Source organism: Vipera ursinii (assembly GCF_947247035.1).
Source record: "Vipera ursinii genome assembly, chromosome: 1".
Taxonomy (NCBI): Eukaryota; Metazoa; Chordata; class Lepidosauria; order Squamata; family Viperidae; genus Vipera; species Vipera ursinii.
In genome coordinates, this window is record NC_139512.1 from 357,164,529 (window position 1) to 357,178,218 (window position 13,690).

Genomic DNA, 13,690 nt, shown 5'->3' on the forward strand with positions numbered 1-13,690 from the left:
AGAAATTACGGTTTTATCTATATCTATCTATCTATCTGAAGTTGAAACTCAAATCCTTTGGCCACCTAATGAGAAGGAAGGACTCACTGGAGAAGAGCCTAATGCTGGGAAAGGTTGAGGGCAAGAGAAGAAGGGGACGACAGAGAAGGAGGTGGCTGGATGGAGTCCCTGAAGCAGGAGGCCTGAGCCTAAATGGACTCCAGCAGATGGTAGAGGACAGGAAGGCCTGGAGGAACGTTGTCCATGGGGTCACGAGGGGCCGGACACGACTTCGTAGCTAACAAATCATCTATCTATCATCTATCTATCTATCTATCTATCTATCTATCTATCTATCTATCATCTATCTATCTATCTATCTATCTCTATCTATCTATCTATCTATCTATCTATCTATCTATCTATCTATCTATCTATCTCTATCTATCTATCTATCTATCTATCTATCTATCTATCTATCTATCTATCTATCTATCTATCTATCATCCATCCCTCTTTCTCTTGTTATATTTCTCCTTTTACATCTCCCTCCCTCCCTGTCTCCTATCTATCTATCTATCATTTATCCCTCTTTCTCTGTTATATCTCTCCTTTTACATCTATCCGTCCGCCCACCCGCATTGCCAGTTATGCCACCTAATTCCACACTGCATTTATTCCACAGTGGAGCCAGGCTAAAACAAAAGGCCTTTTCTCCTACCTGGATGTGCTGCTGCTGATAGCCTTCCGCTATGGCGTGGATCTTATGATAGCCAGGAGCGAGAAGCACATGGAAATAGCCACCTTCCTTGGTGCACACTTTTATCCCTTCGTTGAACACAATTTGGGCTTTGGATACCGGTCGGCCGTGCTTGTCTCTGACAAAGCCGTAGACTCCTTTGTGAACCTGGAAGAAAGATGGCAGAGATGGGGGGGGGGCAGGAAACACGATTACTCGTGTTTCCTATGAAGGAAGACACTCTTATTTGAACAAGCCGGCCTGGCCTGATGTGGGATGGGTTGGGTTTTTATTGTCATTTTTAATATATGTATTTACTGTTTTTAGTTGGGCATATGTTTAATTTTCTTTTAACTTTTGTATTTTTGTATTTTTTATATATCTGCCCTGTTCACTGCCCTGAGTCCTTCGGGAGAAGGGCGGTATATAAATAAAATTATATTATTATTATTATTATTATTATTATTATTATTATTATTATTATTATTATTATTATTATTTATTATTTATTATTATTATTGTTATCCCGTGTAATCGTTGTACACACATACACATTTTCTTGTGTATGGAATGCAGGTAGTCCTCAACTTATAACAAGCCCAGAATTTTGGTTGTAAGTCACTGCAGTGTAAAATCGAATCACCACGTGAGCAGATTCAATTTTACGACTGTTTCTTACAATGGTCCGTAAGTGAGTCATCAGCCATTAAGTGAATCACGTGGCCGTAAGACCAAATCCAACTTATCCAATGGCCAGAACACTGCAAAAATAATAAAAGAAAAGAAATACAATAAAATAAAATTGCAAAATGCAATCACATTGGACTGTGGCGTGCTGCAGCCAATGGTAAATAGGAGTAGGTTGATAAGCAGCCGAAATGTGATCATGTGACCGTAAAGATGGTATAGTGGTCATAACTTCAAGGAAAAGCTGTAAGTAACTTTTTTTTGAGTCTATTCAAGTAACGAGCCAGTCGTAAATCAAGGACTACCTTTACAAGATTCTCTACAGAATAACACATAGTAGCTCTTGTGTGTCGACTGAAGAGGTTTCTGTTTTATTCACCCTATTGGCATTTTGACTGTTCTGTGTTATGACCTTCTAAGGCTAGCTGTCTTACTGCAAATTTTTGTGTGTCAATCGTTTTAATTTGTTTGCAACCCTACATCTATGAAAACAGGCTGTAAGGCTATATGACTTGGTCATGTCTGGCTTTGTAATCAGTCTGCGCGATTTTGCTGCACTCACATATTAAATGTGAAACAGTTTCAACTTTGTTGTTGCAAAGTTGGCAATTTGGATTGTCAGTAGATTTTTGTATCTTCGCTTTCATGGCATGATGATGATGGCCCATTTGGGACTGGTTCGCGGAAGCGGTGAACACGCACACGAAGCTCAACTTGAGTGAGTGGTGGGCATTTGCATGAGTGGCAGGCACTGGCACAAATGCAGCTGTGCATGTTCATGCGTGCCCACCACTCACAGCGGATCATTCCCCTTCACACACACCTGGGCCGGGCCGCCAAGCCAGAAAGGTTGGGGACCGCTGCTGTCGCCAGCATAAGGGCCCTATCTGGACGGAGATGCCTTACGCACAGTCACTCATGCGCTCGTGACCTCCCGTTTAGACTACTGCAACGCTCTCTACATGGGGCTGCCCTTGAGGACCACCCGGAGGCTTCAGCAGGCGCAGAATGCAGCTGCGCGAGTTGTGATGGGGGTTTCCCGATAGTCCCATGTAACACCTCTACTCCGTGAGCTGCATTGGCTCCAGGTTGCCCTCCGGGTGAGATTCAAGGTACTGGTGATGACCTATAAAGCCCTAAATGGCCTGGGTCCGGGATATCTGAGGGAACACCTGCTGCCGGCATCAAGTTCCCTTCGTCCAGTGCGCTCCCACAGGGAGGGCCTTCTCAGGGTGCTGGCGGCAAAAGATTGCCGGCGGGCAACACCCAGGGATAGGGCCTTCTCAGTGGGGGCGCCTGCCCTTTGGAACCAGTTGCCCGTGGAGCTCAGGACTGCCCCTGATTTTCGTTCGTTCTGCCGGGACCTGAAGACCTGGCTCTTTGAGCTTTCCGGCCAGGACTGAGAATTTTTAATTTTTAACTTATTGTAATTGGGTTTTAATTAGAGTTACAGGGGTTTTATATTTTATTCAAGGATAATTTAATTATTTTAATTGTTATTAACTTTTTTGTATTGTAGTGTTATTTTTAATTCCCTTGTGAACCGCCCTGAGTCCTATGGGAGAAGGGCGGTATATAAGTTCAATAAATAAAATAAATAAATAAATCCCAAGTGGCATGAAAAATCGTAAAGAAAAGCCGTCTTCCCAACAAGTGATGGGAAATGACCTAGTGATCTTCAGTGAGAGAGAAAATTCCTTTGTCCCAGCTTATCAGCATGCCTCTCTCTCCACCGTGCTTATATTTCCTGTTCTCTGTATTCAAGAGGTACGTGAGATCTGATTCTAAGATCGAATCTCGTTTCCACTGCTTTTGAAGCAGTTGCAAACAAAAGTTAGAATGCAACTGACATCCAGCCACGGCGCATCAAAACTCACCTCCACCAGCATGCTGAGAAGAGATTTCTTATTCTCTGTCCAGAGTGTGTGGAGTTGTCCCGCACTTGGAAAGGAACAGCAACCGGTATATACTGTGATCTCTGGGCAATGCCCATAGGTGACACTGAAATCCTGGAGAAAGAAGAATAAGAGGGTTTGGGTCCGTCCACAATCGAGAGCAAAATTTCCATTGCTAAGCAAGTTGGGCCCCATTTTACGACCTTTCCTGCCACTGGTGTTAAGTGAATCACTGCAGTTGTTAGTAACGCAGTTGACTTCCCCACTGACTTTGCTTGTCAGAAGTTTGCAGAAGCCATAATTATTGTTGTTGTTAGTTGTGAAGTTGTATCCGACCCATCGCGACCCCATGGACAACGTTCCTCCAGGCCTTCCTGTCCTCTACCATCTTCTGGAGTCCATTTAAGCTCACGCCTCCTGCTTCAGTGACTCCATCCAGCCACCTCCTTCTCTGTCGTCCCCTTCTTCTCTTGCCCTCCATCTTTCCCAGCATGAGGCTCTTCTCCAGTGAGTCCTTCCTTCTCATGAGGTGGCCAGTTGGCCAGAGAGATGCCAGTTGCCAAAAGTCCAGATTGTGATCATGTGACCATAGGGCTGCTACAACGGTTGTGTGAACAATGGTCAGGTCACCTTTTTCCAGTGTCGTTGTTAACTTCAAACGGCCACTGAACAAATGGCAATAACTCGAGGACTACCAGTATTGGCAACCTTGATTAATCACACCTACTGCACAATAAGCACCAAAGTAACTACGTCTGAAATACCTTCATGCTACCTAGATGGCTGCGCCATTGTGCTCCAAGCAACACACCTCCCGGGATATTCTCATCTGTAAAAAATAAAATAAATACATATATATATTTAAATTGTATTTATTTATCAAATTTCCATTATTAGTCATCACGCTTGCGTGATTGTGCAACCCAGAGTCGGCTCATAACAAACAACTCCAAATGCTTTAGGATATTACAGGCACCTACCTGATTTGTTTGGACAGTTAGGTTGTCCCAAATGCATTGTAGGATGGTTGTTTGCATAGACAGAAGCCAAGTGTTTCAGAGTTTCCTTATTTTCCACTATTAAAAAAAAGAAAAAGAAAAAAAAAAAGAAAAAACAGGAGGACAATCAACAGAAGTATATGGCTCAATTTCAAATTTCTTTCCAGAATGTTAAGGGGTGTGTGTGTTGGTATAGAATTGGCTCAAGGACCAAAGCAGAAAGAAGAGCTGGTCTGAAAAGATGTTTTGAAGAAAGAGAGAGAGAGAGAGAGAGAGAGAGAGAGAGAGAGAGAGAGAGAGAGAGAGAAAGAAAGGAGAAGGAAGGAAGGGAAGGGAAATGAGGAAGAAAGAAAGAAAGAAAGAAAGAAAGAAAGAAAGAAAGAAAGAAAGAAAGAAAGAAAGAAAGAAAAGGGATGAAGGAAGAAAAGGAAGGAAGGAAAAGAAAGAAAGAAAAAGAAAAAGAAAGAAAGAAAAAGAAAGGAAGGAAGGAAGAAAAGAAAAAAAAAGAAAGAAAAAAGAGAAGGAAGGAAGGAAGGGGAAGGGAGGAAGAAAAAAAAAAGAAAGTACGAAAGAAAGAAAGAGAAAAAGAAAAGGGAGGGAGGGAGGAAGGAAAAAAGGAAAAGAAAGAAAAAGAAAGAATGAAAGGAAGGAAGGAAGGAAGAAAAGGGAGGAAGGAAGGAAAAGAAAGAAAGAAAGAAAGAAAGAAAGAAAGAAAGAAAGAAAGAAAGAAAGAAAGAAAAGGGAAGAAGGAAGGAAGAAAAGAAAGAAAAAGAAAGAAAAAAGAGAAGGAAGGAAGGAAGGGGAAGGGAAGGGAGGAAGAAAGAAAAAGAAAGTAAGAAAGAGAAAAAGGGAGGAAGGGAGGGAGGAAGGAAAAGAAAGTAAGAAAGAGAAAGAAAAGGAAGGGGAAGGAAGAAAAAAAAGAAAAGAAAAAAGAAAAGAAAAAACAAAAAAAGAAAAAGAGAATCAGCTCACCGGTCTGCACTGGTTTGTCGTAGGGGTAAGTAACCAGGAGGGAGCCTCCGTCCAAGGCCAGGGAGAGGCTGAAGTCCTGCTTCTGTATCAGGTTCTCCATAATGGCTTTCGTTTCCGGCTCCCTCGCCACGGAAGAATTGCCTAGCGGAGCAAGGAAGTCATTCCCAGAGTAAGAGAGACATTCGACTCCTCGGTGCAAAGAGGCAACGCGGCAGGCAGGCAGGCTGCTACGGGTGCAGAAGCATACCGAGGGTCTAATGGCCGTTTCAATCTGGGGGGGGGGGCGGGGGTCCTTCCGGATCTCTGGGCCTGGCTGTTTGCTCGGGGATATTTTGCGACCCAACCACACGGTGTGTGTTGTGGAATGGAGGAAAAGGGGAGCAGGGGGGAGAGGCCGGGGAAGAACTGTGGGGTTTGCTGGTTTTCTTGCGGAGGTTTCCTTACCCGTGATCCAGCTCGGTAACATCACCGGTGCTAGGAGGCTGTGGGTTTTGCTCTCCATTTATGTACAGTAGCTTAACTTGCCAGTCTTGGGGGTTCGGGTGGTTCCTCGAGTAGGCTGTGGTTTAGTACTCGATTGTTTCTCAGGTGTTAATCCCTGCTTTTTTTGGGGGGGGGCGTTAATTCCAGGTGACTGCTGAGGGCAATACTCTAAACCAGGGGCGGCGAACCTTGTAGAGACCCGAGTGCCCAAACTGCAACCCAAAACCCACTTACGTATCGCTGGGTGCCCGGTGGGAGGTGGCCCACTGGGTGGGCGTGGCTGTGGTGACCATGGAAGATTGGGTGGGTGTGGCCAAGGTGGGCGTGGCCACCTCAATGTTGCTCGTGGGGAGGGACACCTGTGGGGGGTGGGCAGGGTTGGGGGAGCTCCAGGAGGTCTCCGGCAGGTGGGGCGGTAGGCAGGAGACTCATCCTGCGGGGTGAGGCCCGGCTTGGCAGGGGTGCCATTGCCATGGGGCAGCTGCTGCCTGACACCATCGGCCCCCGCACACAAGAGGCCAGCGAGCGCATGGGGGCCGGCGACGGTGTCCGTCAGCAGCCACAGCCTGACGACCCCCCTCAACAGGCGCACTCTGGGGCTCTGCAGCCCATCGCCAGCAGTTCAAAGAAGCCGCCTCCGAGATGGATGGTCGGCCGACAGCTGAGGAGTGATGCAGTGGGTCGTGCCTGGCAAAAGGAGAGCGGGCGAGGCCAGGAGGGACGGGATGGAGGGGGGAGGAAACCAGCCGTGCCAGGATGCATTCAGCCACGTGGGACCTTGGTGAGTTAGCAGGCGGCTGGTTGAAGAGGGACAATTGCCTCCGGGGCATGGCGCGGGTGCCCACAAGAGAGGGCTCTGAGTGCCACCTCTGGCACCCGTGCCATAGGTTTGCCACCACTGCTCTAAACAATGCTCAACCAATACTACCATCTCAGATATATAAAACCAAGCACTAAACAACCGCCTAATCAAGGATCTACCAAGGAGAAAACCGCCACCCCACAAACGCTGACAGGACAAGCTAAGATACGCAATCCGAGAGCCAACCTCACTCCTTCTGACCGCTCAAGGCATTCCCTAGATCAGGGGTCTTCAAACTTGGCCCTTTTATGACTTGTGGACTTCAACTCCCAGAATTCCTCAGCCAGGCACGCTGGCTGAGGAATTCTGGGAGTTGAAGTCCACAAGTCATAAAAGGGCCAAGTTTGAAGACCCCCTGCCCTAGATAGATAATGCCAAGAAAACAGCCAGGCTCAGAAAGCCTTAAGGATCCCACAGTTCACTCCTGGCCTACATACATTCTCCTCTATTGGTATTATTTCAATCTATATGACGTTTATTTATATGCATGGAGAATGCTACAAAGACTGAAGATCAATCTGTAAACTCTGAAAAGTGTGTGTGTTTATTTGTTGTTGTTGTTAGCTGCGAAGTCGTGTCCGACCCATCGCGACCCCGTGGACAACGTTCCTCCAGGCCTTCCTGTCCTTTTATTTGTATCCTGCCTTTATTTTTAGAAATTAAGTCAAGGCGGCGAACCTATCCGACACACCTTCCTTATCTTAGTTTCCCCCTCGACAACAATCCTGCGAGGTGGGTTGGGCTGAGAGAGAGGGACCGGCTCAGTCACCCAGCTGCCTTTTACGCCTAAGGCGGAACTTGAACTCACGATCTCCTGCTTTCTAGCCTGGCACCACATATCGAACGTGGTAACCTCTGTATGACGACCCACTTGCAATTAGTGCAGGTTCGAGTCCCACCAGGCTCAAGGTTGACTCAGCCTTCCATCCTTCCCAGGTAGGTAAAATGAGGACCCAGATTGTTGGGGGCAATTAAGCTGACTTTGTAATAATGCCGCTTGGGGTGTGTGTGAAAGCCCTAACAAGCAGGCATATACATAGAATGAAGTCTATTGCTAAGCACATTTGATTTGCGCTTTTTGGATTGTAAGCCGCCCTGAGTCTTCGGAGAAGGGCGGGATATAAATGGGATTAAAAAATAAATAAATAAACCCATAAAGCAATAGAAATTCTCAAGGACACATTGTGTGAGGGACAACCGACCCTCAAAACGTAAAAAAAAAAAACACGACGTAAATTGAACAAGCGAAACCGCTGGTTAAGATATCCAGCCACACCAGGGTAAAATCTGAATTACGTGTAAGAACCAGTCACACATGATTAAATCTCTACATGTTAAAACAATCAAATAACCGAGGGGGGGGGAATCAGAGGTATGGCACGTTCTCTTCGTCCCTGGTGCAGACAAAAGGGCAGCCCAGAAAGTTAAGTATTAACCTGCTCTTACTTGTGAAATCTGTGTCCAAATCTTTGCCGTTGGCATTGGTCTGTCCCAGGCTGGAGGTGCAATCGCCTTCCTGGGCAATCTCACGCCCGTCTGGATTTAGGGACGGCACGATCACGATTCTTGTCTTCTCAATCAGCTGAGGAGGGCGCGGGGGGGGGGGGAGAGGAGAGAAACAACCAAGGAAAAATAAACCATTTCACGGAGCGTTAATCCAGTCTTATTTATCTCATCGAGGAAGGTTGGGAAAAACTGAAGAGAGTGGCCTAACTTTTCACTCACGGCACAGCTTCGGCAAAGCTTCGCAGCAAGGCGAAACTAGCTCCTTCTGTTCAGGCCGATGGGCACAGACCCGTTTTGGGAAGTGAGGGCAAAGAGTGACTTTCCTCTGCTGAACAAGGCGCGCGCGCGCGCACACACGCACACACACACACACAACCGCTTCGTATCCTAAAACCATTTCAACAGACTTTAAGTGAAATTGGGGGAAACAGAGCCTTGGTGGAGCAGTGGGCTAATGCCTCCTTAGGTAACACCAGCTGCCTGCAATTAGTGCAGGTTCGAGTCCCACCAGGCTCAAGGTTGACTCAGCCTTCCATCCTTCCGAGGTAGGTAAAAGGAGGACCCAGATTGTTGGGGGCAATAAGCTGACTTTGTAATAATGCCGCTTGGGGTGTGTGTGTGAAAGCCCTAACAAGCAGGCATATACATAGAATGAAGGCTACTGCTAAGCTTGTAAGCCGCCCTGAGTCTTCGGAGAAGGGCGGGATATAAATCTAATTAAAAAAAAACACATTCAAAAGTGGGCCTTTTATTAGTTACGGTAACGTGACCGAGGATTTTTACAATAATTCGAAAGGTGCTGAGGGCTGTTTAATGTAAGTGATTTGATGGGTGTCCCCTTCTCGGATTTGGATATTTTAAAAACTCTTAAGAGGGGACAACTCTCGGGTGGGCTAGTTCAACACTTAAGAGATAGATGAAACAGTAGGGAGAGAGAACAAAGCTGTCTCATAAAATATAAGGCAGGAATGACTGCACATAAAAGGCCTCATCTGGCACAATCCCCAAACCGAGAGAAAAGCCCCGTTGCACTCCTCAGATTTCCGACGACCTGAGGTGGGTTTTCCGTAGGGCTCTAACACACGCATGTTCTGCCTAATTCGTTCCTTTCATGTTCCACCTGATCTGATAAAATTGTTGGGATTCCTCGCCAGCCAGTGGGCCCGGCAGCTGAGTCTGGGGAATCAGAGGAGGAGGAGGAGGAGGAGGAGGAGGAGGGGCCTGAAGTGCCATCAGAGTTGGAGGAAGGCTCCGAGGAGCTCCAAGACTTATACTCTGAGGAGAAGCCCGGCCCCTCCACTCCTGCTCAGGCTGAGACACAGCTTTGCTGGGAGGCCGAGTCAGACTCGGAGGGCTCACAGCTGGAAGACATCATAGATGCTCGCAAACGCCGACAGACAACAAGAGTTGGACAGAGGGATGCAATGGGGCGGCTCCAAAGGCAGAGGAGAAGGCATTAGGAAAGCCACATCTTGGGACTGCATAATAAGAAGGGAAGGTGTGGGAGGTGCTGGTTGCTGAAGGCAACCGTTTGTGAAGGAATCAAACTTCATTTTATTGTGTTTCGTTTGCCTATGGACAATTTTCCGTTTGTGAAGGAATCAAGTTTCACAGAATTGTGTTTTGTTTGCCTTTGGACATTTTACAGGTCTGTAAATAATAATAATAATAAAAGGGCTTTGTTTTTTCCTGCAGTTCCAGCCTACTTGTTGGAAGAGGGGTTTCTCCTTGTGAGTTTAACAAGGACTCACGCAGGCTGGGATAGAAGATAAAATATGCAATGCTACAACTAATTGCTACTACCCTGTAGATCAGGGTGGGCAACTAGGGCCCTGCTTTATGATCTCTGGACTTTGACTCCTCTGGGAGCCAAAGGCCACAGGTCATAAAGGGGCCCTAGTTGCCCACCTTAGATGCTTGCAGGTGACCCACCTTTGTGATAGCCATGTTTTTTTTGTAGTTCATGCAGAGGAACTCTGCCAGTGCCAGAAGCAGCTCGGTACCGACCGGGGCATTACCATGGATGCCGGCAACAAAACGGACCTTTGGTTCTTCTGGCTCAGATTGATTGGGTTTGTTAGAGATTTCCAGGGACCATATGTGACGAAACTCCCGACTTTGGCCCAAGCTGCCAAAATAAGAGAGAGCAGAAGAAGAATGTTATCATACCTAATATAGATATTGAAAATCTAAGGAAAGGAGCTGCTTGGACATCACCCCTGAATTGTATCGGAAGAGGAAGGGAGAAGTGGGGAAAAACGGGAGGGGAGTGGTGAGGGAAAGAGGAGAGGAGAGGAAGAAGAGGGAAGTAGGAAAGGAGAAAGGGAGAAAGAAAGTAGAGAAGAGGAAAGAGAGAGAGAGAGGAGGGTGGATACAGTGAAAGGGGAAATGGACGAGCAGCACCCAAACTTACAGGTAGGTATTGATGTACTGCGGTATATTTGTTGATTTGTTTGTGGAAGAAATGGAAAAATAAAAATGAATATACCGTATATACTTGAGTATAAGCCGAATTTTTCAGCCCACTTTTTGGGCTGAAAAAATCCACTTCGGCTTATACTCCAGTGAACAAAAAAAAAAGAACTTCCACCCCCCAGTTTGGAGAGCTGCTGCTTTCGTCAAACATGGACGAAGGCAGCAGCTCTCCAAACGGGCGGCGGCGGTTTGGAGAGCTGCGCGCGCAGCTCCGCCGCCACCTCTGCAAGCCTCCGCTGAGAGAATGGGGCGGTGGAAGCTTGCCACCCATTTTCTCGGCGAAGACTTCTTTCGGGGCATCCAGCCTCTGCCACGCCGCACCGCGCCAACAGCAAGCCACCCCATTCTCTCGGCGGAGCGCTCCACTGCCCCATTCTCTCAGTGGCTTGCTGCCCCATTCTCTTGCTGCCCCCCTCAATCCCACTCCTGTCTAACACTGATGATAGTACCTAGCTGGTTAATGAAACGTCTGCAGGAAAACAAGCAAGCTCAGAGAGCATCAAGGATCCCACAGTCCTCCTCCTCCTCCTCCTCCCCCCTCAATCCCACTCCTAACACTGATGATATTACCTAGCTGGGTAACGAAACGTCTGGAAGAAAACCACCCAGCTCAGGGAGCATCAAGGACCCCACAGTCCTCCTCCCCCTCCCCCCTCAATCCCACTCCTGTCTAGCACTGATGATATTACCTAGATGGGTAACGAAACGTCTGCAGGAAAACAAGCAAGCTCAGAGAGCACCAAGGACACCCCCCCCACTTTCTTTCAAGAACACATCTGTGACCCAACGATGGAACGCCGCTGTGTTTTCCCAGCATGTAAACGTCTCATGCCGTCACCTACCTAACAAGATTTGTGATTTCTGGATAATTCAAATTCAAGCCTCTGAGGAACATAGACAGATCGTTGTAGGGACGGTAACGCGAAGGCTGAACGTCAGCGGAGGAAGCCAACAGGAGATGGTCCAAGCCATTCTCTGCTGAGAGGTCTTTGATCAGGGTTTCAAATTCCTTGGTGACCGACCCGTTCGAGTCCGCCAGGTTCACGTGTAGTGCCGACCCTTCTTCAACTTTGGGGCCTTTTCGACTCAGAGTAAAGTTGACTTGTGCGGCACGGATCTCTTCAACTTTTACTATCTTTGTCTCTGAATTGTACCTTCCCAAAATATAAATAAATAAATAAACAAACAGGAAGAAAAGCAAATAAAGCATACGAAGGAAAGAAGGAAACACAGTTCATTCTGGCTGAGGTAATACCCTTCTTCTGAAACGAGCTTTATCAGATCTAACGGGTAGCTCTCGATTTGCAACCGCAATTTCAGCCCAAAATTTTTTTTGCTTGGTGAGGTAGTAGCTAAGTGAGTTTTGTCCCGTTTTACGACCTTTCTTGCCACCGTGGTGAAATGAATTGTCAGGATAATGACTTAAAGGCTAACCAGCAGATGTAATGGAAGCTGGATGACGCAATGATAGGAATGACTCAGCAGGTGTCTGCATCCGGTCTACTATAGAGCGCGTCCTCTCGCACTGTATCGTGGTTTGGTATGCTGGCCTGACAGCCGCGGATAGGAAAGTATTACGGAGGGTGGTGAGCACAGCACAAGACATCGTGGGCTGTCCCCTGACACCTCTGGATGACCTCGCCAGGGCCCGCTGCCTTGGAAGAGTGAGGAAAATTCTCAGGGATGACTCAAACCCTGGTCGATACCTCTTTACTCTCCTACCATCGGGTAGGTAGGAGATACAGGAATATAGCCAGCCGTACCAACAGGCTGCGAGCGTCATAAACGTTGAGTCAGTTGCCAAGCGTCCAAATTATGATCACGTGACCACAGGGATGCTGCAAAGTTCATCAGTATGAAAAACGGTCATAAGTCACTTTTTTCAGTCCGGTTGTAACTTAGGTCATCACAACGGAACTGTTGTAAGTCGAGGACTACCTGTAGTTCATTTAGTGTCAACTTCTTTATAGAAGTATTTTCCCAGCATCAGAATAAAAAGACACGGCCTTCTTTCCAGCAACAGCAACTGAAGTCTAATCAAGGTGCAGCAATGCAACTCGATTAAACTTTGTTATAATAATAATAATAATAATAATAATAATAATAATAATAATAATAATAATGATGATGATGATGATGATGATGTTGGAAGGGACCTTGGAGGTCATCTAGTCCAACCCCCTGCTCAGGCAGGAAACCTTATACCATTTCAGGCAAATGGCTTTAAATGAAGTCGCCCTTTGTTTAACAGCAGAAGACAGCAAACGCTACAATTCCTACAAAAAATAAGCTGAAAAATGGCAGCGACGGTTTCTCTCCGGAAGGGAACAGGTGATTTAATTCCAGCGCATTCAAGAAGAGCCCTCAGGCTAAAGCAGCGGATATTAGAAATAAAAAAGCCGTGTGTGTGGCTTACCCTCGGGCAGACGCCGTGATCTTGTACGTTCCTGGAGTCAGCAGGCGCCAATAATCCCCGGCTTTATAGGTGGAGACTAGATGGTCGATGCTGGCCACGCTGATGGTCGCGTTCAAGATGCCTCGTCCATCTGTGGCATCCAAAACAAACCCTCTGACACCTTGGTGAACCTAAGTGAAGAGAGACGGATGAATTGTGCATCTGGCAAAAAAAGTGGGCAAAATTTTTTGGCTGTAATTATATAGAAGTAGAAAAATGGCAAAAACAATGGGAGAGAAATTATAAATTGACAACGTCAACTTCGTATAAAGAAAATCTATCTAAAATGTTTTATAGATGGCACTTGCCACCAGCGAGATTAGCAAAAATGTTTAAAAATATGTCAGGTAGATGCTGGAAATGTAAACATAACTCAGGCCCGTACTATCGTATTTGGTGGACATGTGGTAAAGCAAAGGCTTGTTGGAAAAAGATACATGCCTGGTTAGAAAAAATGTTGGGAGAACATGTAGGATTTAATCCTGAATTTTTTCTATTAGGTATAATGCCAGAAAAGATTAATAAACAAAGTTTATATTTGGTTCTACACGTCACAACAGCTGGAAGAAGTCTTTGCGCAATACTGGAAAAATGAAGGAATACCACCAGAGGAAGAAGTAATCAAAAAAATACTGGAAT

At 46.4% G+C, this 13,690-nt stretch overlaps 2 protein-coding genes across 2 annotated transcripts in view; one reads left to right on the top strand and one right to left on the bottom strand.

Annotated features, from left to right (window-relative positions):
• Positions 1-13,690, top strand: part of SSH2 (slingshot protein phosphatase 2) — a 471,054-nt gene that overhangs the window by 114,714 nt on the left and 342,650 nt on the right. The window lies entirely within an intron of this gene.
• The window catches only part of CPD (carboxypeptidase D), a 58,854-nt gene that overhangs the window by 6,459 nt on the left and 38,705 nt on the right, over positions 1-13,690 (bottom strand). Inside the window, exons 11-19 of the mRNA XM_083379663.1 lie at positions 13,013-13,182; positions 11,439-11,750; positions 10,054-10,249; positions 8,062-8,197; positions 5,271-5,411; positions 4,281-4,376; positions 4,065-4,129; positions 3,283-3,414; positions 701-886 (exon numbers count right to left, since the gene is read on the bottom strand). Coding sequence (XP_083235789.1) covers positions 701-886; positions 3,283-3,414; positions 4,065-4,129; positions 4,281-4,376; positions 5,271-5,411; positions 8,062-8,197; positions 10,054-10,249; positions 11,439-11,750; positions 13,013-13,182 — 1,434 coding nt within the window. The remainder of the gene's footprint in view (positions 1-700; positions 887-3,282; positions 3,415-4,064; positions 4,130-4,280; positions 4,377-5,270; positions 5,412-8,061; positions 8,198-10,053; positions 10,250-11,438; positions 11,751-13,012; positions 13,183-13,690) is intronic.